Raw genomic sequence first — 22,223 nt, 5'->3', positions numbered from 1 at the left:
AGCAGCCCCCGCGCATTGCCCTGTAAGGCCCTCGAGGGTCTGAAGACGCAGCGGGTGTCACCTCAGCGGGGTGGGGCGGGGCAACTGAGCGGAGCCCGGGTCCCGGTCCTCTGAACGTAGTGAAGGCGCTGCAGGGAGCGGGGTAAGGGCGGGGGACGAGGAGGCCTCGCGCCCCTCAGACTAGTGCCGCGCCTTGGGTTCCTGCGCGGGGACAACAGCGCGGCGAGCTGTGCCTGCTGGGCGTGGCAGGGCATCGGAATAGCACAGCGACTGAGTGCGGCCAGGAAGCCAGGGCGCGACGGCTTTTGTGCGCGTGAATGGGGTGCAGAGCGATTGTGCGCGCGAAGTTGCCCAGGTCGTGGTGTGTGTGTTTCTGGCCCCAGGGTCGGCTGCGGCGTAGCCACCACTTCAGTCCCAAAGATGAACATGTTCCCAGCCATTCACCTGAGCGCCACACAAGACTCCCAGCAAACAAAGCAAAGAGCTCCCAGTCTTGGGAGAAGAATGCTATACCTGGACGACGCTCCTCCCCCCCATTTCCCCGTCCCCCAATAAACACATCCTCCACTGGTTCCCTAGGGTTACCTCAACACACCACACATGCTCAGTCACACGTTGTCCAGGCTGTGTGGGATCCAACTAGAAAGCTATTGTAAACTTCCTGGCCATCTGCCACCCTGGTCTATCTTAGATACTAGGAAAAGACAACTGAACTCTCCTCTTGTGTGTGAGTGATGAATGGTAGTGACGGACTGGTTGTGTCTTGTGCTTTGATTTAACTAGGCTGGACAAGGCTCCGAGAAAAGTTTGGATGTTAACATTCCCTTCTACTCCAGCCTGCCTTTAAGCGCTCACAAGAAGGGAAGGAATAAATTGCCGCTGCCTGTTTAAAAGGTAAGGTCAGGGGGATCAAATATCGCTTCCTCTTTGATCTGCGAAACGTACTTTAATTTTTTTAGTGGATCAGAACATTCGTTATTTTTTAAACGTCTGGTTCTTAGAAACAGTGCCTGACTCCCCACACTACCCAGTGTCTCTATGCACGCATCCACTTTTCAATGCTTTCCAATACTTAAAAGCAAAACAAAACAAACAAAAAAAGACAAAACCTCCCTCCAAGGAGACTGAGCTTTATTTTTATAACTGGATTTTATTTTTAATATTATGCTGTGTGGCTCTTAGAACGGTCGCTGATACTTCATAAATAACAAATGCTTCGTAAACATTAGCTGTTTGGCAGCGCGGAGATTTGGGGTGACTCGTTCAAGGGGAGTGGTGTGTATGGATATGTATTTAATTGTGATGTACATTTATTTTTAGGATTTATTTTTGTAAAAAAAAAAAAAAAACAAACCAAATTCGTTTATCCTTCCAGCCTCGGCTCCCAAAATGACGATTCTGGGACTAATTATGTATTATTAAATGTCTTTGTTCATTTCCTGACGAGCTTGTAACTTATTTAACCCATTCCAACTATTCTATGTCTACCACTTGGTTAGTGTATCTTACCTCCCGCTTCTTCCTTGGTGTCTTCCTCAGCGTCTCTCCCACAGTCTCTCTCTGAGTCAGTCGCCGGACCACCTCACCCCCACCCCCGGTCTGTCTGTCTGTCTTTTATCCTCACACTATTTCCCAGAATCCTCTCTTCCTGCCAGTGTCCCACCTCCTCTTTTTTTTTTTTTCTTTAAGATTTATTTATTTGGGGCTGGAGAGATGGCTCAGTGGTTAAGAGCACTGGCTGCTCTTCTAGAGGTCCTGAGTTCAATTCCCAACAACCACATGGTGGCTCACAACCATCTATAGTGAGAGCTAGTGCTCTCTTCTGGCCCGCAGGCATACATGCAGGAGGAACACTGTATACATAATAAATAAATCTTTTAAAAAAATATTTATTTAATGTATGTGAGTGCTCTGTCTGCATATACACCTGTGTGCCAGAAGGGGGCATCAGATCCCTTTACAGGTGGTTGTGAGCCACCATGTGGTTGCTGGGAATAAACATAGACTCTCTGGAAGAACAGCCAGTGCTCTTAACTTCTGAGCCATCTCTTTAGTCCTCCTCCCCACCTCCTATTTGTTATTGACAGGTGATGCTTATAAAAGATTCTCTCTCTACATATTTTATTATTTAGTTAGTTATCTGTATGTATATGTGAGTCCTGGTGCCCAGAGACCAGAGGTATGGGATGGGATCCTCCTGAAGTTAAGGGTGGCTGTGAGCCACTTTGAAACACGTGCTGGGAATTGAATTGGGATCCTCTGCAAGAGCAATATACACTCTATACACTTGGTTCTTTTGTTGCTTTTTGTTTTGTTTGTTTTTGTTGTTTTTTTAAAGATGTATTTATTTTATATATGTGAGTGCAATTGCTGTCTTCAGACGCACCAGAAGAGGGCATCGGATCCCATTACAGATGGTTGTGAGCCACCATGTGGTTGCTGGGAATTGAACTCAGGACCTCTGGAAGATCAGTCAGTGCTTTTTTGCTTTTTTTTTTTTTTTTTTTTTTTTGGTTCTTTTTTTTGGAGCTGGGGACCGAACCCAGGGCCTTGCGCTTCCTAGGCAAGCGCTCTACCACTGAGCTAAATCCCCAACCCCTCAGTCAGTGCTCTTAACTGCTGAGCCATCTCTCCAGCTCCCTTGTTTTATTTTTTGATACAGTTTCTCTGTGTAGCATTGGCTGTCCTGGAACTCACTCTGTAGACCAGGCTACCCTAGACTATAATTCTATCTCAGAGATCCACCTGCCTCTGCCTCCTTAGTGCTGGGATTAAAGGCATGCACACCACCTCCTGGCTGCAATATACACACTTAAGCCATTTCTTTTTTTAATTAATTAATTTTTATTGGATATTTTATGTATATACATTTCAAATGTTATCCCCTTTCTCCCCTCTCCCATTCCCTCTGCCCCTGCTTCTAGAGCCATTTCTTTATCTCTCATTCCCTTGTTTTATTTTGGTTTTTGTTTGTTTTTGTTAAGGAATGATGGCCAGGTGAATGGCTCAGTGGGTAGAGGAGTTTGCTGTCCAGCCTGAGGACTTGAGTTTGATCCAGTTTCTTCCACATCATGGCAGAAAACAGACTCCTGCAAGTTGTCCTCCGACTTCCACACGTGTGCCGTGGCAACCATATAGCCTCTCCCACATATTACATCATACACAGGAATAAATGAATGTAAGTACAGAATTATAGTACAGCTGTGTAGTTACCTGAATTTACTTAGCAATATGAAGCAGGCACAGTTCTATCTTGACGCTTAAAGATGTGTCTCATTGTAAAATGGCAGGTTTCTTTTTATCCTGTTGTTGCTGTGTTTCTTAGTCTCTTTCCTCTTGAAGGATTTTTTTTTTACAACTTTTTTTCTGTTATGGACAATGTCTTTCAATGTACCCCCTCGCCTGCTTGCTTATGTATTTATGTATGTATCCATGTACATATGCATGTGTATGTATGTATGTATTTATATGTATGTGAATGTGTCCATCCTACAGAATGTGTGTAGAGGTCAGAGGACAATTTGTGGAAATCATTCTCTTCTACCATGTGGTCTCTAGGAGTGAAATTCAGGCCATCAGTCTTGGTGGCGAGTGTCTTTACCTACTGAGCCACCCTGCCAGCCCTGTCAGCATACTTCTATGTACATCTTTGATGAGTGTCTTAGTTGGGGTTTTACTGCTGGGAACAGACACCATGACTAAGGCAGCTCTTATAAGGACAACATTTAATTGGGGCTGGCTTACAGGTTCAGAGGTTCAGTCCAGTATCATCAAGGCAGGAACATGGCAGCATCCAGGCAGGCATGGTGCAGGAGGAGCTGAGAGTTCTACATCTTCATCTGAAGGCTGCTAGAAGACTGGCTTCCAGGCAGCTGGGATGAGGGTCTTAAACCCCCGCCCACACCTACTCCAACAAGGCCACACCTCCAAATAGTCTGACTCCCCGAGCCAAGCATATACAAACCATCACAATGAACACATATATAATTAATTTGTTTAGTCCCCAGAGTAGAATTTCTGAGTCTACACTTTGCCTGGATTAAATGCTATCTGTAGATACTTTTAAACTGGATCCTTGGCATACTGGTTAGATGGTCCATTTCCTTATATTCTTCTTGATAATGTGAGCATTAATACTCTTGAAGTGAGATTGTATATCCCGATAGTTTGACACTATTTCTGTTTTCCAGTGAATCATGAATGCCAAGTCTCTGTGATTGGAGCAGGGATTCTGGGGCTCACAAGCTGGGGCGAGGCCTGAATGAGAGCTGGCTTTGTGGGGGAGATTAAGGGCTCCATATATAGCTATGCTACTTCCCAACTTCCAGTTTTCACAAGTCTGATTTAGTGTCCTTTCTTGAGGGTTTTCTTTTTCTTTTTTTTTTTTTTTTCTATTCTTTTTTTCGAAGCTGGGGACCGAACCCAGGGCCTTGCTCTTGCTAGGCAAGCGCTCTACCACTGAGCTAAATCCCCAACCCTCTTGAGGGTTTTCTGATCCACTCATAAATATAACATAGCGACCCTGAGGATACAATGCAACATATAAAACATTCATAAAAACTAGGAGCAGCTGTGCATGCCAGGCCTGTACTGTCTGCGGGTGGAGGGTCGGAGCGGTTTGAAGTTGGCTTGGCTGTGGAGAGCTGAGGAACAGATTCCCAGTGGTCATGGCTGCTAGGCCACTCGGGACTTGGGACGTTTTTAGGTTTGGTGAATCCAGGTGTGCTTTTGAAACTGAGGGGAGTGGATGGGATGGTGTGGCTGTAGATGGAGGGATCGTTGGAGACTTGTGAGGCAAAATCTCATGGACTTGTTTACCTCTCCCAGCTCTGACCTCAGTGGACTCTGCTTCTTCTGAGAAATAAACTCCAAAGAAGACGGAGCGGTTGCTGAGTTTCTGAACCATGGCCCGTGTGAGTTAACCGTTCATATTCTTCTTCTGGAGACACCGCCACATGGCTAGGCTCTTCCTGACCAGATCATAACTACAGACAACCCATTTATTTTAACCTACGTTTTGCCACATGGCGGGTTACCTGTGCACAGGTACCACATGTCCATCTCCTCACATCTTCCTGAGTGGACCTAACCTAGCCTGGCTCTATCCCGAAATCCTTTCTCTCCCCTGGATATCCCACCTCTATTTCCTGCCTAAGCCTAGGCCATGGGCTTTTTCATTGACAGGCAGTGCATCCACACAGTACACAAGGCATTCTCTCTGTATCGCTTCCGTAGTCTCTCACGATTGATTCCCCACCTGTGCTGTTCATCACATCTGTCCTAGCAGTTCTCTGTGATAAACACCAGGACCCAAAAGCAATGGGGGTGGGGTAGGGGGGTATTTATTTCACTTTACAGCTTACAGTCCATTAGGAAGGGAAGTCAGGATGGGAAGAACTCAGAGCAGGAACCTGGAGGCAAGAGCTGAGGTAGAGACCATGGAGGGGCGCTGCTTACTGGGTTGCTCCTCCTGGCTTGCTCAGCTGCCTTCTTATACAACAACCCAGGACCTCCCGACCAGGGATGCAGCACCCATGGTGGCTGGGTGCTCCCCCATCAGTCAGTCCTGCAGACATGCTCAGCCCAGTGTGAGAGAGGCAGTTTCTTAATCGAGGCTGGCCGTTCCCAGGTGGCTCTCACTTGTGTCAGATTGACAGACCAGGCAGCACACAGCCACTGTGCCTCCCGCGCCTGGAACTAGAGGCAGGTCCAACTGTGTCGGTGTTTCCTTTTCCAGACAGACTGACACATGCAAAGTATATAGCAGCTGAAAGCCATGGCTCCTGACCATGATTCCTGTCAGAAAAACAGAGGAGAGAGGATGGCAACAGGATCCTCTTGGACACATTAGAACCTTGCTTCGGGACCCCCATTTCTTCTATCTTATAACCTCAGCTCGAGCTGCTCTGCTCACTATACGGCCCACTTCTGAGCCATGGCGGTACGTGCTTTGAACACCAACACTTGGGAGGCAGAAGCAGCTGGAGCCTGTGAGGCGGGTCTGAGCTACATAGTGAGCGAGTTCCATAGGGACACTGTCTCAAAACAGATGGCCCGCTTCCCACAATACCTCTTTTGTATTTTCTCTATAAACGGTGCTTTAAAATGTGTTAAGGGGTTGGGGATTTAGCTCAGTGGTAGAGCGCTTGCTAGGCGCAAGGCCCTGGGTTCAGTCCCCAGCTCCGGAAAAAAAAAAAAAGAAAAAAAGAAAAAGAAAAAAAATGTGTTGTTCTCTTTTTCGCTTTAGCTGTCAATGGTTTGTCACGCAGGTGTCGGTGATGTTCAGCGATGTGTCCGTAGTCTTCTCGCAGGAGGAGTGGGACTGCCTGGACTTAGACCAGAGGACTCTGTACAGGGATGTGATGATGGAGAATTACCACAATGTGCTCTCACTAGGTAAGCGCGGGTGTCTGTAGCAGCTTTGTGTTCTCTGCCACACCCATGCCCGCCCTCTGGGAATCTCCAGGACAACCTTCCACAAACTATTAGACTGTGAATCCATCTATCTATCTATCATCTATCTATCTATCTATCTATCTATCTATCTATCTATCATCTATCTATCATCTATCTATCTATCTATCATCTATCTATCATCTATCTATCATCTATCTATCTATCATCTATCATCTATCTATCTATCATCTATCTATCTATCATCTATCTATCTATCATCTATCTATCTATCATCTATCTATCTATCATCTATCTATCTATCTATCATCTATCTATCTATCATCTATCTATCTATCATCTATCTATCTATCATCTATCATCTATCTATCATCTATCTATCTATCTATCTATCATCTATCTATCTATCTATCATCTATCTATCTATCATCTATTTATCTACCATCTATCTATCTATCTATCATCTATCTATCATCTATCTACCTATCATCTATCTATCATCTATCTATCTATCATCTATCTATCATCTATCTATCTATCATCTATCTATCTATCTATCTATCTATCATCTATCTATCTATCTATCATCTATCTATCATCTATCTACCTATCATCTATCTATCATCTATCTATCATCTATCTATCTATCATCTATCTATCTATCTATCTATCTATCATCTATCTATCATCTATCTATCATCTATCTATCTATCTATCTATCAATGTATCTCTCTACCGTGTGTGTTGGCGGGAGGGGCGTGCATGTATTATAGCAAGCATGTGGAGGTCAGAAGACAACTTTTGAAAATTGGTTCTCTTCTTCCTCTGTATGCATTCTAGAATGAACTCAGAACTGCAGCAAGTGCCCTTACCCTCTGCCATGCCATCTGTCTTTTTATTGATTCTTTGTGAGTTTCAGATCATGTACCCCATCCCATTCATCGTCCTGTCATATCCACCCTTCACCCTTGCAACCTCTCTCCCAAAATAACACACGCACACACACACACACACACACACACACACACGCACATGCACACCACACACACACATATACACACCACACATACACACACGCATGCATGCACACACACACACACGCACACACACACACACACACACACACACACACACGAAGCAGTGAATTGTTAATCCACTCTAAACTCCTTGGCGGGTGCATGCCTCCTCTACTCCCTAGTGTTTAGGATTCATGAATGACAGACACACAGACACAGCCTTATATTTTAAATACCTTAAACAGCTCAATGGTCAGGCCACTCCCTAACTCCATGTGTCTAACATGCACTCCCTTTGGTGTTCATGAATCTATACTTCATCTTTGCTACCCTGGACCCTGCTGGGCAGTTCTCCTGGGGCCACTTTCCCCCTGCACCTACATGTCAGCTGTGTCCCCCTCCTGTACCTTTTTGGCATAGTCTGACTCCTATGTCCTCATCATGATAGAATCCTTTCTTCCCCCTTCCTCGGTTCATTCCCAGGAATCCTAAAAGTCCCACCTTTGTTCCCTGCCCAGCCATTGGCCTCTGGTAACTTTATTGACTAGCCAAAAATCAACTGAGGACAGATTTCCTTTAGTCCTATGTGTGGGACACTGCAAACAGGTTTTTGGATAGCATAATTAGCATGAAAACACAAACCACCACACACACACACACACACACACACACACACAGAGAGAGAGAGAGAGAGAGAGAGAGAGGCACACACAAGAGAGACAGACACAGAGAGAGACAGACAAACATACATACACACAAACACAAAGACAGAGACAGAGACAAAGAAAGAGAAGAGAGACAGAAAGACACATACACAGACAGACAGACAGACTTACACTAAATCAAAGCCTAGAAACATCTCATCGTGGAAGCTGTAGTATGTCACAGTGTGTCCCACGGTGTATCCCTCTGTCCACACATCTTCACTTGTAAATGGTGATTGCAATGAGTCATTGAGATCTCTGACTTCTGTGATACCATCAATATTGGATCCTCACTGGGACTCCTCCCATATACCCTGTTGTCACCCTGTGTCATGGAGATCCTGCATCTTCGGATCGTCAGGACTGGCCCTTTCATGGGTCCCAACCATCCACTGATGATAGAGATTTTGGAGTGGGACAACTCAGAACCCTGGTTTGGGACCTGGGTGGTAGGTGAGCTGGTCAGTCCACTGGCTCTTCCTTATCCTCACCACCAGGGGGAGCTCTCCAGCTCTGCTCTTGCTAGGCCACTCTCTGCTGCCATCTGCAGGATGCTGCCATCCACAGGAGGCAGGGTCAGTCCTCCTCTCATGACTGCTTACCTGCACCCACTACTCCAGAGTCAGCTCCGCTGTGCTCCCAGTCAAGGACTGGCCTAGTCTCCCAAGTGCTGCAGCTTCCAATGGCTGGGCCAGCTCTCTGCCCTCTCACCCTTGGGGTGGCTCACCATGCCTTTGCCATCAGGGCCAGCTCTACTGTGTTGCCCAGGCAGGGACTGTTCTAACTGCCCCAGGTTGTGAGGGTGGAGGGTTAGGGGAGGGGGCGTCAGTCACCCTTGCATCCACACTACCTCTCAGTAGATAAGTGATGGGCCAGCTAGGAGCTAGACTTTAAATGTAGGTGAATAACAGTCGTATCATTTCAAAGAAAACATTTCACTTTTTGTTTTGCTTTAGTTTTTGATTGTTTTTTGAGTCAGGGTTTCTCTGTGTAGCCTTGGCTGTCCTGGAACCAGCTCTGTGGACCAGGCTGGTCTCGAACACACAGAGATCTACTTGGCTCTGTTCTGAGTGCTAGGATTAAAGGTGTGCACCACCACGGCCTGGCTCTGATTTCATTTTTCAAATCTTTATTTATGTAGATGGGGAAGGAGCCATGTCTGTGCAGTGACGTGTAGAGGTCAGAGGGTTCTCCCCTTTCACCATGTGGGCCCTGGGGACTGAACTCAGACCATCAGTCTTGACTGAAAGGGTCTTTACCTGCTGATCCACCACACTGGCTACCCCTTGGTTTTTGAACTCCAAATTGCTTTAGATGTTTCATTGTTGGTATACCTATGGAAAACAGCTATCTCTTGTTTCTTAGTTTATCTCTATCAAAGAACGTATATATTTATATAGTGGTGAAATCACCAGGATTTCTTTACAGGGTAACCCAGTCCCTTACCTTTGCTAAGGAACCATCAGTCTTACCAACTTTCATGCCGAAGTTTGAAACTATCATAAGAAATAGAGTAAGTGAGGCTGGGACCGTGGTTCAGTTGGGAGAGTGTTTGCCATGGAGCCTAGTGCCTGATTTGGGATGCAGGACCCAAGTGTAAAGACAGTGGTGGTCTCACACTTTTGTAACCCAGGTCCTGGGTCAGGACACAGAGAAGCTTATTGGCCAGTCAGCCCGGCCATACCAGTGACCTTCAAGCTTAATGAAGGACCTCATTTTAGAAATTAAGTTGAAAGGCCAAAGAAACAGCCCAGTGGTTAGAAGCAGGAGAAATGTAAGCCCAGTAACCCGGATTCAGTTCCTGGATCTTATATAGCAACACCTCCTGCGGTGGCATGAATCTGTGTCCCTCTTGTGGTGAAATGGCAAGTGAAGACAGGAGACTCGCCCAGAAGCTTGTCAACCGGCCTGGGTTGCAGCCCAGCAGAAATGAGAGAGACCCTGTTTCATCCAGGTGAAGAGAGGGACCCGACTCCTGAAAGTTATCCTCTGAACATACACACAAATAATAAAAATGGGAGAGAGCCATTGAAGAAAGACAACTGGGGGTTGGGGATTTAGCTCAGTGGTAGAGCGCTTGCCTAGCAAGCACAAGGCCCTGGGTTCGGTCCCCAGCTCCGAAAAGAAAAAGAAAAAAAGAAGACAACTGATGTCAGTCTCTGCTCTCCACACACATATGCACAAACATGGACCTGCACATATGCACACACACCACACCAACCAGTGCATGGAGCACATTACACTTGACACAGTAGATGTACAAACAGCCACTCAAAGGCAGAGAGAAATGTCAGGAAGTGTCTCTTAGGAGGCTACTTGCTTTCCTCTCAGTAAAGTAATAACATTAATAACTAACAGAATATACACAGTTCAGTTAGGTAGTGCTTAGGTATACATAGATATTAATGTAATTACAGTGACTCAGTGACTCAGACATTTGTTACTATTATTGAAACAATATTTCTGTATCCCAGACTGACCTCAAATTCAACTTTAGCGTCGTCCTGCCTCAGACCCCAAGTGCTGGAACTGTAGGCATGATCCACCATACCCAGCTACAATAAATAATTTTTAATGATTTTTTAACCTTTCAATTACGTGTCTGTGTGTCCTGGTATGTGCATGTGACCACAGTACCCGAGGAAGCCAGAAGAGGGTGGCAGACTCCCGAGTTAGAGTGCAGGCTGGAAGGAGTTATAGGATCTGGGAACCTGGGCCCTCTGCAAGAGCCCAGGCTTAACCACTGAGCCACCTCTCCAGCCCCTGTAGTAGACCTTCTCACTATTGCTAAGGAAGCTGAAGCAAACGGGCAGCTTGCCCACTGCCCCACTAGAGTTCTTTGATGACCTTAATGTGACTGTTCCCTTCTCTAAGGACTTTATTGGTTGTCATGCTAACCTATGCTTGGTAACACATCTCACTAAAATGAACCAAAGATATTTTGAATTCACTTTTAATTTCCTCGTTACCTCATGTTTCTTTTCTTCCAAGCAGGATGCTTCATTTCTAAGCCAGATGTGATTTCCTTGCTGGAGCAAGGGAAAGAGCCCTGGAAAAGAAGACGGTGTCCGGGTAAGAACTGTCTGTCATGCTTGGGGAGCACAGCAGCTACTTGAAAAAGAGACACACCAGACAGGTGGACACTGAGCCGGCCCCTAGGATAGGGACTGTCGGCGTCAGCACAGAGGCCACACATAGCTAGAAAGCAGAGTGGCGGGCTGTAATGGAGAGCTGTGAGGAAAAGCCAGCAGAGGGAAGAGCACATGCTGGCACCTCGGGAAGCTCTGCTGTGTTCAAGAGGTTTCCCTGTTTGTGGTGCTGAGGCGAAGCCTGGTCTCTTGCTTCATCATCAGCCCCGGGAAGCTTTTAAGGTTATAACCAGGGGAGCATTCTGTCTCGCCTTCCCTCACACAACTTCTCTCTTTTTTTTTTAAAGATTTATTTACTTATTATATGTAAGTATGCTGTAGCTGTCTTCAGATACCAGAAGAGGGCATCAGACATCATCATAGATGGTTGTGAGCCACCATGTGGTTGCTGGGATTTGAACTCAGGACCTCTGGAAGAGCAGTCAGTGCTCTTAACCTCTCAGCCATCTCTCCAGCCCCATTAGTGGATCTTGATTACATGCACTCCCAACACCCCTCTTACTCCTCCAGTGCCCCTCCAATGAGCCTACCAACTTTGTGTTTGTATTTTAAAGATTTGTTTATATATTTTATGTATGTGAATACACTGTAGCTGTCTTCAGACACAAGAGGGCATCAGATCCCATTACAGATGATTGTGAGCCACCATGTGGTTGCTGGGAATTGAACTCAGGACCTCTGGAAGAGCAGTCAGTGCTCTTAATCACTGAGCCATCTCTCCAGCCCAGCCAGTGCTTTTTTTTTTTTTTTTTTTAAAGATTTATTCATTTATTTTTATGTACAGCATTCTGCCTGCATATGTGACTGCAGGCCAGAAGAGGGCACCAGATCTCATTACAGCTGGTTGTGAGCCACCATGTGGTTGCTGGGATTTAAACTCAGGACCTCTGGAAGAGCAGTCAGTGCTCTTAGCCGCTGAGCCATCTCTCCAGCCCACAACTTCACTTTTTAAAGGACTTATGTATTATACGAGTGTTTCACCTGCACGAATGTATGTGCACCACATGTGTGCCCGGTGCCTGACGCGTCAGATGAGGGCGTTCCGTTCTGTCTTAGCTACTTTTCTATGGCAGTGTAGACACAGCGACAAAGGTGGCGTATGGAGAGTTGATTGGTACTTAACCGTTTCAGAGCGTGAGTACATGATCAGCAGCATATAGGTTTGCTGGGGTAATGGAGCGATGGTGCCAGATTTTTTTTTAAGATTTATTTATTTATTACATATAGGTACACTATCGCTGTCTTCAGACACACCAGAAGAGGGCACCAGATCTCATTACAGATGGTTGTGAGCCACCATGTGGTTGCTGGGAATTGAACTCAGGACCTCTGGAAGAGCAGTCAGTGCTCCTAACTGCTGAGCCATCTCTCCAGCCCCCGGTGCCAGATTTTTTAATGTTATTTTCTCAGTGAAATAAAGCTATAAGGGTAATATTCTATGCAAACATAGTATTCCTGTTCTGAGAACCCAAATCTGAGATAGTCCAAAGTAAACCTGACCACCAACTATCTCTGAAATTCGTTATTAGTCACTTCCTAAGAAGCCTAGAATAAATACTAGAATAGGCCCAGTATCTCCTATTCAGAACGCTGGGGAGAAAACGTGTTTCAGATTTCAGACTGAGATGCGTGTATTTCATGCCTGTTACTGTCTTTCCTGCATGTTTGTCTGTGTATCACGTGTGTGTCTGGTGCCCAAAGCAGTCAGAAGAGGACATTGCATTTTCTGGAAATAGACATATAAGTGTTTGTGAGCCACCATGTGAGAGCTAGCAATGGGACCTGGGTCCTCTCCAAACACAGCCCTCTCTTCACTGCTGAGCCATCTGTCCAGCCGTATACGCCATTTTATACACGGGCTGATAAGACACAGAAACCAGGCTTTAGGTGGGAGCTGTAAATCCTGGGGAAACAAGTGGAGAGTAAAGGCTGTTTTTGGAAGAACTGTGTGGGGTCACCTCAGTGCTGTGCTCTGTCAATGGGTGATCAAAAAGGCTGCTCCGGAGGCTTGGGCTGGAGAGGCGGCTCAGCAGTTAAGGGCACTGGCTGCTCTTGCAGAGGACCCTGGTTCCATCCTCAGCACCCACATGCAGCTCACAGCTGTCTATAACTGCAGTTCCAGGGTATCTGACACACTCACACAGACATGCATGCAGGCAAAACGCCAACGCCCAGGAAATAAAATAAATAAAACTTAAACAGAATGCTGCTGAAAGATTCCTGGTAATCCTCGTCTCTGGAGTGTCTGTTTAGTGAGCTGGAGAGGCTCCAGGAAGGCCGGCCTTTCATCTGCTGGATCATAGAAGGCCGCACGCTTAGGGGCAGTGCGTTCTTTTAAAGCCGTCTTTAGTGGGAGTCATGCCATGAGCCAGGTTCTTAGTTCTTAGCTTTCAGCTAAGTTTAGATGGACTCTCCCTAAAGCTTTTCTATTCTTGGCGGCCAATTGTATTCTCCTGGGAAACAGCTGTTTTAGCTAGGCTTTGAATCCATCGCCAGTGGTCTATGTTCTAAAATGCCCACTTTGTCATTTATTCATTTAGCTTTGTTTGTCCCGAGACAGCCCTCTGCCCCGGCTTCCCAAGTGCCACTGCTATAAATTGTAATCTTGTATTAGCACAGGCATGGTGTGCCATTTGTTACTTCTGTGTTGCCTCTTGGGTTGCTGTTTTGTTGTTGTCGTTTTGGTTTTCGTGCTGTGTATAGAACCCAGGACTTCACCCCTTAGGCGAGCATTCTACCAAAGAGCTACATGGCTACATCCTTTGTCCCTTTCTACATGGTGTTTTGAGACAGGGCCTTGCTGAAGTGCCCAGCCTGGAATTAACTGAGTTTGCCACATTCTTATCTCAGCCTCCCGAGTGCTGCGGTCATGGGTTTGTGAAACCCCACCCACCACTGTAATTCATCTTCTAAAAAAACGAGGATACTATTTTAAATCTTTTTTTCCTATTGACCTAAAGGTTATCAAATTTATACATTTTAATTTTTATACTTAATCTTAGCCAAAAGGCCAAGAAGTGATATATTTAAAAAAAAATTTTTTTTTGGTTCTTTTTTTTTTTTTTTTTGTTTTGTTTTGTTTTGTTTTGAGCTGGGGACTGAACCCAGGGCCTTGCGCTTGCTAGGCAAGCGCTCTACCACTGAGCTAAATCCCCAACCCCTATATTTCAATTTTTAAATGAACTTGCTGTTTTCATTCTTTCTGGTTTTAGTAGAAAATACCCGTATGATTTCAACTTTTTACACAGGCCCACAACCGTAATGATTGAAAACCTCATTCTCTTTGACGTGGGTCACTGAGCACAGGATTTTCCTCTGACTCCTGCTCTGGGCTTGCTGTCCTCTGGTCTTCAGGTCCTGCAGTCCTGTCAGCCAGCCCTTCTATTCAGATACGTGCGAGAGCTTTTGCTGCCATTACCTAGTTACAGTCTCAGAAATTCAGAAAGGTCTCTAATGAAGGAAGGGAGTGGAGAAGAGCAGAGCAAGGGGAGGAGGGACAACCGAACATCTGATCAGACGAGCAAGGGAGAGCAGTTCCTCCGTGCTGTGCGGTGATAGACACAGGGATAGTGACTGCAGCTCTGTGACGGGGGCAGGGGGAGGGAGGACATGATGGATGGATGGACACTGACAGGAGGGAACCCAGCCAAAACAACCATATGAGAAGCCTCGAGTACCACAAGGAAAGGGGAAAGAATGAGCAGAGGCAGCTGCAAAGGAGGAGGCCTGAGTGAGCTCCCTGTCCCACATGTTCATATAACGGCACGAGCTTAGAGTCATGAGGAGGACAGTTAGCCACTGAGAGTAAACCATGACGGGTTAGGGGCAGAGCCGTGTGTTCAGATAAATAAATGAGTCAAACTCCATTGTTCTGTGAGCTTACTGTTTAGTGTGGAGTAAGTTAAGATTGTGTCTGACTTTAGGCGCCTTTCAGGTAAGGGAAGTTGAGGCTGAACTATCTCAGTGTAAGCTGTGTAAGACCTGCGTTCTACCTCGAGCACTTTTTATAAACTTACTAGAGAAAGGAAGAACAATGATAACCGTGAGACTGTAAGATTATCAATGATGGAGACGTGGAATGGGAGAGAAGTCTCGGTTGTCAAAGTGCTTGCTGTGTGAACAAAGGAACCCGAGGGAAGAGTCAGCGTCTATTTAAACGATGGCTGTCTCAGTGCTGGGTCCCTGGGGCTTGCTGGTCCCTGCTAATTTCCAGGTTCAGACTGACAAGGTGTAGGAACTAAGAGACCCGCTGGGTCCACGGTTAAGAGGACCGCTGCTGTCGCAGAGCTCCCAGGTTCCCTTTCCAAATCCACATGGTGGACCACAAACATCTGTAAATCCCTGTCCAGGGGCTCCAACACCCTCCTCTGACCTCTGTGTGTTCATAGCGCCCATAAATACGCGTAGACCAAAGGCATACCTATAAAATAAGGAAATCAATCTGCTCTGCAGGAGTAGGAGTGCTCCTAACCACTGAGCCTCTCTCCAGCCCCCAGATGAGAGTCTGGTTTGGGGAGCTGGCACAAGTTAAAGTGCTTGCTGCACAAATGTATTTGGTTCCCCAGAGGCAGTGTAAAGGACAGGTGGGTGAGTGGATCCAGCGGAAATTCCAGCCTGGGAAGGCAGAGACAGAGGATTGCCTAGAGCACGCGGGCAGGCAAGACTTAGCCATGTTGGTGAGCTCTGGGTTTGTTTGAAAGACCCCGTCTGGAGGAGGAAGATGAAGGATAGATTGAGGGTGGTTCCTGACATCAACCTCAGGCCTCCTCATGCCCCCTTCCAGTGTGTACCCACACACATGCAAAATATGTCACACATACACATCACACATATAAACAAAACATGAAAAATGGAAGCAAGAATTGTAGTCTTATCCAGGTGGTTTTGGTGGCATTTAAACAGTATTTGGGTTTTATCGTTGTTGTTTATTTGTGGGTTTTTTGTTGTTTTTGTTTTGTTTTGTTTTTGAGGCAGGGTCTCACTGTGTAGCCCTGGCTGTCCTGGAACTCCCTGTGTAGACCAATCTGGCCTCAAGCTCACATAGATGCTCCTCCTTCTGCCTCCCAGGTGTTGGGATGAGAGACGTGTGCCACCACGTCCAGCTTCGAATGGTGTTTGTGATAAGCTTCTCTGAATATTTGAACCACACCTCATCCCTGACCCAGTGACTAAAAACGTTTGCCTAATTACTACTCTCTTTTATATGAGGTCCTCTTTGCCTCTTATTCTATCCCACCCCTAATTACACGAGACGACTTTGAGTTTGGTTGGCCGTTACCTTCATCGTCTTCTATTTCTAATGTAGAAAGTTCGCTTCTTTAGAAAAAGCAAGCGGCATGTGTTTGCTTTCCTGCTTTCTTTCAGATTCGGGAGTGAAGGATGAGACCCACCAGTTGTTCTCAGAGAATGGTGTTTATGCAGTGAGTTTATCCCAGTGGAAGATAATGGAAAGAATCGGGAACAGTGGCCTGAAGAGCCTCTTGTTAAAACATGAGTGGGCGTCAAGAAGAAGACAGGAAAGACAAGAGGGTTCTCGGGAGGGCTATCTCAGTCAGGTGAAACACACATCCGAAAGAGTGTCCTCGTCCGAAAAGTGCACATTGACTACACGGCAGAGGATCCCTTCTGTGGAGAAACCCTATGAGTGCGACGCCTGTGGGAAGGCGTTTCGAGTCCGCCAACAGCTCACTTTTCACCACAGAATCCACACCGGCGAGAAGCCCTATGAGTGTAAGGAGTGCGGGATGGCCTTCAGGCAGACCGCACACCTCACCAGGCACCAGAGGCTGCATTCCGGTGAAAAACTGTATGAATGTAAGGAGTGTGGGCAGGCTTTCATATATGGCCCAGACCTCAGAGCGCACCAGAAGCTTCACACCGGCAAGAAGCCCTACGCATGTAAAGAGTGCGGGAAGGCCTTCAGGGTACGGGGACAGCTCACTCTCCACCAGCGCATCCACACTGGGGAGAAGCCCTACGTGTGTAAGGAGTGTGGGAAGGCCTTCAGGCAGTACGCGCACCTCACCCGACATCAGAAGCTTAACGTGGCCGACAGACTCTATGCGTGCAAAGAGTGTGGGAAAGACTTTTTGTGTGGCTCTGGCCTTAGAGTTCATCACAAACTTCACACTGGGGAGAAGCCCTATGAATGCAAGGACTGTGGGAAGGCGTTTAGAGTTCGACAACAGCTAACACTGCACCAGAGGATTCATACCGGGGAGAAGCCCTATGAATGTAACGAGTGCGGGAAGACCTTCAGCCGGGGCTACCATCTAATTCTCCATCACAGAATCCATACTGGAGAAAAGCCTTACGAGTGCAAGGAGTGCTGGAAGGCCTTCAGCCGGTACTCCCAGCTTATTTCTCATCAGAGCATTCATATTGGGGTCAAACCCTATGACTGTAAAGAATGTGGGAAAGCCTTCAGACTGCTCTCACAGCTCACACAGCATCAGAGTATCCACGCTGGGGAGAAGCCCTACACATGTAAGGAATGCGGGAAGTCTTTTAGATTGCGTCAGAAACTTACCCTACACCAGAGCATCCATACTGGTGAGAAGCCCTTCGAGTGTAAGGAGTGTAGGAAGGCCTTTCGACTCAATTCCTCTCTTATCCAACATCTGAGAATCCATTCTGGCGAGAAACCCTATGAGTGTAAGGAGTGTAAAAAGGCCTTCAGACAGCACTCACACCTCACCCATCATCTGAAGGTTCATAGTGTCCAAGTGTAACAAAGTCTTAGCAGTCTCCTAGAACATTCTGTGAGTGTTCACACTGTAACTGACCTGGCACAAGCAGTTTTAGATCATGAAAGGAATATGTCAATGTAATGAGTGCCACTGTGCTCCAGTCTGCTCTCCACCACCATGCTTCAGTGTGCTTCTTCTACGGTCCTGTGTGTGGACAAATGCGGGGAAAACGACCCCTGTTCCTTCACTTCAGTTAGGTTAAAGCACTCAGACGCTCTGCTCTGTAGTTTCCCTCATTTGTGAAGTGCTGATCCAAGACTGGGAACAAATGGCTGCAAGTTCTAAACTCCATCAAGTTGCGCAGCCCTCATCCTTTCCTTGGACCACGGCCAGATGCAGCTCTGCCCAGGGGAACATAGTAGCAGCATTCCAGGACCCCTGTCAGGGCCCAGGCTTCACCGTTAGGGCTGCCTCATCTCAGAATATCCTCTCGAGTCCTGAACTGTGGATTTGAAAATCTGGCTGAAGAGACCATGTGGAGAGGCCATGGGGACTATACAGGTAGGCAGAGGCCTTCACTGAAACCCACTTCTGTGTATGCTCATGAGACTAGTCACTGGACTGGAATAGTTTTGGATCTTCTCGAACAGCCACCAACTGAATGCCACTGAGTGACTTCAGCTGACATCACGCAGAACAGAAAAATCAGCTGGCCACATGATCATAAAATAATATATGCTCACTGTTGAAAGATATTAAATTTATGATAAAGACTTACTATTTATTACTCTTTAGAATTCATGTAAGTGATTCCAGGTATGATGACTATAGAAATGCCTTCCAAAGTTTATCTCTCCTTGAACTTTAGCTGTATGAACCTGGTTTAAAGCGTTTGCTTTTGTCGTTTTATGGGGTCTTACTGTGTAACCCACACTAGGCTGAGACTTGCCGTTGAACTCGGACCTTGAGCTCCAGGTCCTCCTACCTCAGTCTCCAGAACGCTGGAGTTCTAGGTTCGCCTCATCACTTCCAGTGTGTGTGTGGCTGTGCTTGTGTTTGTATTGTGCTGTGATGGTACAGGACTGAGGATTGAACCCAGGGCCTTGCAGTGAATATTCCCCTAGTCCACTCATTAGAATATTCAGTGTGAAATTCTTTGCAATTTGCCAATAAAACAGTCTATTTTCTGCAGTTCCAGTCAATATTTAGTAAAGACAGCATAAAAAAAGCTAATCATCTATGATAATTCCTATTTTTTGAAAATATCACTGTATTGTAGCATTTTTTAATGCACCAAATTATCCTATTTTAGCTAATGGGGATCCACTGTGCTCACCCCTTTGTCCTCTCATTGTGATCACCATAGCCATTTAAGAGCTGTTCCCTCTGCCTTCTTTTTCTTCCTTTTCTCAAATGGATTGATCTGCTACAAAGCATACTAGGACATAGTTGATAAAGGAAGAATGGAATACGTATCCTCTCATTTCATAACAACCATTGTCAATGAAAACTTCCTTATTAGAAAATTCTAGGGGTTGGGGATTTAGCTCAGTGGTAGAGCGCTTGCCTAGCAAGCCCAAGGCCCTGGGTTTGGTCCCCAGCTCCGAAAAAAAAAAAAAAAAGAATACTTTAAAAAAAAAAAAAAGAAAATTCTAAGGCTCAGGACATCATGGTGCCACCTTTAATCCCAGTACTCTAGAGCCAGAGGCTGGTGCATCTCTGAGTTCCAGGCCAGCCAGGGCTGCAGAGTGAGTTCCAGGATAGCCAGGGCTGCACAGAGAAACCTTGTCTTGAAACACTCAAAAAGAAAAGAAGAGGAGAAGGAGGTGGAGGAGGAGGAGGAGGAAGAGGAGGAAGAGGAAGAGGAAGAGGAAAAAGAAGAGGAAGAGGAAGAGGAGGGAAGAAAATTCTAGCCACCAGTGATTAAGTGATAGAATTTGAAGTTATATATTTTTATGGGCAGGAGGGAGTTAAGTTTGGTTTTCCTCCTCTCTCACCCTCTCCTCATCCAAGACCTGCCTCACACTTAACTTCATAGCAGAGGATATTCTGGGACAGGTCTGATGCTCTCGCCTCTACTTGCCAAGGGCTGGGGTCTCAGCTGTGCGCGGTCACAAAGGCTTATCTGCCCAGATGTCTGGAAGTGTTCTAGAGAACTGTACTCCTTACTTCATGGCACAGAAAGAAAATGCTGTTGCCAAACAACCCTAGATACTGTGTATCCTCGGATCCCATGGGTTATTAAAAGGACAGCAGAAAAGGTTTCTCTTTATCTAAATCAGTGTGTCTCAGGCCGCACCACGGAACTCCCTTTTGCATTACCTGTTAAAGGTGAGGCGCTGTGCAGACCAGGCTGTAACCAAAACGCAAGCAGGCTGTAACCAAAACGCAAGGATGGGAACCGCAGCATGGCGGCCGGGGTTTGTCACTGTATGACAAAGAAAGCATCTGTCATATGCAAACAGGCGCTTGCTCCTTTGGAACGAAAATGGTTATTTTTAGGGGATGCAGAACAGCTCGGTGGTAAAGGGCAGGCAAAAGGCCCTGGGCCCCACCCCAATTCTGAAACAAACCCCAAACAACTCAAAATGTGATTTTTTTCAATCAGAAAATTACTTGCCCTTTCTATATGTACATCTATTTAGACCTGTATATTTTCATTTTCCCTTTTGTGTATGTGGTGTGCATGTATGTGTTTGCATGTTTTGTATGTGTGAGAATTTCTGTGCATGTGGAAGCCTAAGGTTGATTTTGGGGAATCATCTTCAATGGCTTTTCCACTTTATTCAATGAGGCCAGGTGGCTCAGTCAGACCCGGGCTCACCTGTGTGGCTGTTCTAGCAAGCCAGCTTGCTCTAGGTGTCCTCTGTCTCTGCCTTTCAAATCTGAAATTACGGGTGGGTCCGGCATGCCCACCCAGCCTCTATGTAGGTTCTAGGGATCTGAATTCCAGTTTTTAAGCCTTCCAGTTTTTAAGCCTGTGTGGCAAGTAATAAACCTCGGAGCCATCTCCACGACCCTAAACTACTTATTGATCAATGCTGTATATAATCACGGAAAAATGTCTTATTAAATATCAGTATGTTTCTTACTCTGTGTAATAAGTTTTGTAAAGTGTTTAACAAAAAGCAAGATTATTTTTATCAGTTTATATTCTTTTTCAGTATCTTCAACCAGTAAAATTGTTCCTTTTACCCTCATTCCTGACGTGTGTATGGTAGCTGTGGTGTTTTGAGACACGGTCTTATATAACTCAGGCTGGCCTTGAGCACCTGATACCTCCTACCTCTGCTTCCCAAATACTGAGATTTTAGGCATGTACCCCTATGCCGGAACTAATATGTATTCTAATATTTTCCTGATTAATAATGAATTGAACATCTTGCACATCTACTCTATGACCAAACTACAGAACTTGCTAGTTCACATGTTTTGCCGTATGTCTCTTCTATCTCCCATTGTTCTTGAGATAGGGTCTCACTGTAACCAAGGCTAGGTTTGAATCACTGGTAATCTTCTTGTATTGAAAGAGCGTACCCCAAAACGGGGAGTGCGTCTCTCTCTCCGATCGCGGGGTGGGGTGCCCCCAGGAATCACGAGTAGCCATTCTTGATGTAACAGCAAGAGGTAGCTTTTATTAACGAGATCCCGGGTCTTAGCGGGATCCCGGGTCGACACGTATCTCACACAGGAGACAGAGGAATCGACCCCGAGCTTCCAAACTCGGGGGTTTATATAGGGGAGGTAAGGGGCATTCGCGCGGTTACACATGATTGGTCAATTCAAAAGGTGCACGGTTACTTTCGGCGCGAAATGACATCAGCAAGGAGTATGTGTTATCTAGCAGCTCGGCAGGCAGGTAGGGTGGCTCATCTCACTCAGGGGGGTGAAGGAAGGGGAGGGGGTGGCTACGGATGGTCAGTGTCCTTGGGGCTGATAGCTGGTTTGGCAAGTCCTATCTCTGGCTCTCCCTCAGGCACGTCCGGCCCTGCACATCCGGACTCTGACAATGAGCAACCTTTATGAAACTCTAGTTCTGCACATTCGGGCTCTGACAATGAGTAACCTTTATGAAACTCTAGTTCTACAGTATCAGCTCTGAGGTCTTGGGATTACAGGTGTGGGCTACTGTTCCCAGCTCCATGCTTCTCTATGAAACAAATTCACAAGGCCAGGCATGATGGATCACGCCTTTAATCCCAGCACTTGAGAGACAGAGGCAGGTAGATCTCTGAGGTTGAAGCTAGCGTG

At 46.2% G+C, this 22,223-nt stretch overlaps 1 protein-coding gene across 5 annotated transcripts; it reads left to right on the top strand.

Annotated features, from left to right (window-relative positions):
* On the top strand, window positions 1-21,172 carry Zfp82 (zinc finger protein 82). Of its 5 annotated transcripts, none has more exon segments than NM_001446394.1 (8): window positions 1-142; window positions 784-894; window positions 2,985-3,178; window positions 4,828-4,913; window positions 6,270-6,396; window positions 11,129-11,206; window positions 16,648-19,497; window positions 19,622-21,061. In NM_001446394.1, coding segments are annotated over 4 exon segments (1,581 nt in total). In that variant the 5' UTR covers window positions 1-142; window positions 784-894; window positions 2,985-3,178; window positions 4,828-4,904; the 3' UTR covers window positions 18,015-19,497; window positions 19,622-21,061.
* The last annotated feature ends 1,051 nt before the right edge of the window (window positions 21,173-22,223 follow it).

The sequence above is a fragment of the Rattus norvegicus genome, chromosome 1 (assembly GCF_021556685.1).
Source record: "Rattus norvegicus strain SHRSP/BbbUtx chromosome 1, alternate assembly SHRSP_T2T, whole genome shotgun sequence".
Classification (NCBI taxonomy): domain Eukaryota; kingdom Metazoa; phylum Chordata; class Mammalia; order Rodentia; family Muridae; genus Rattus; species Rattus norvegicus.
Note: the sequence above shows the minus strand (reverse complement) of the source record. Positions and strands in the feature narration are given on the sequence as shown.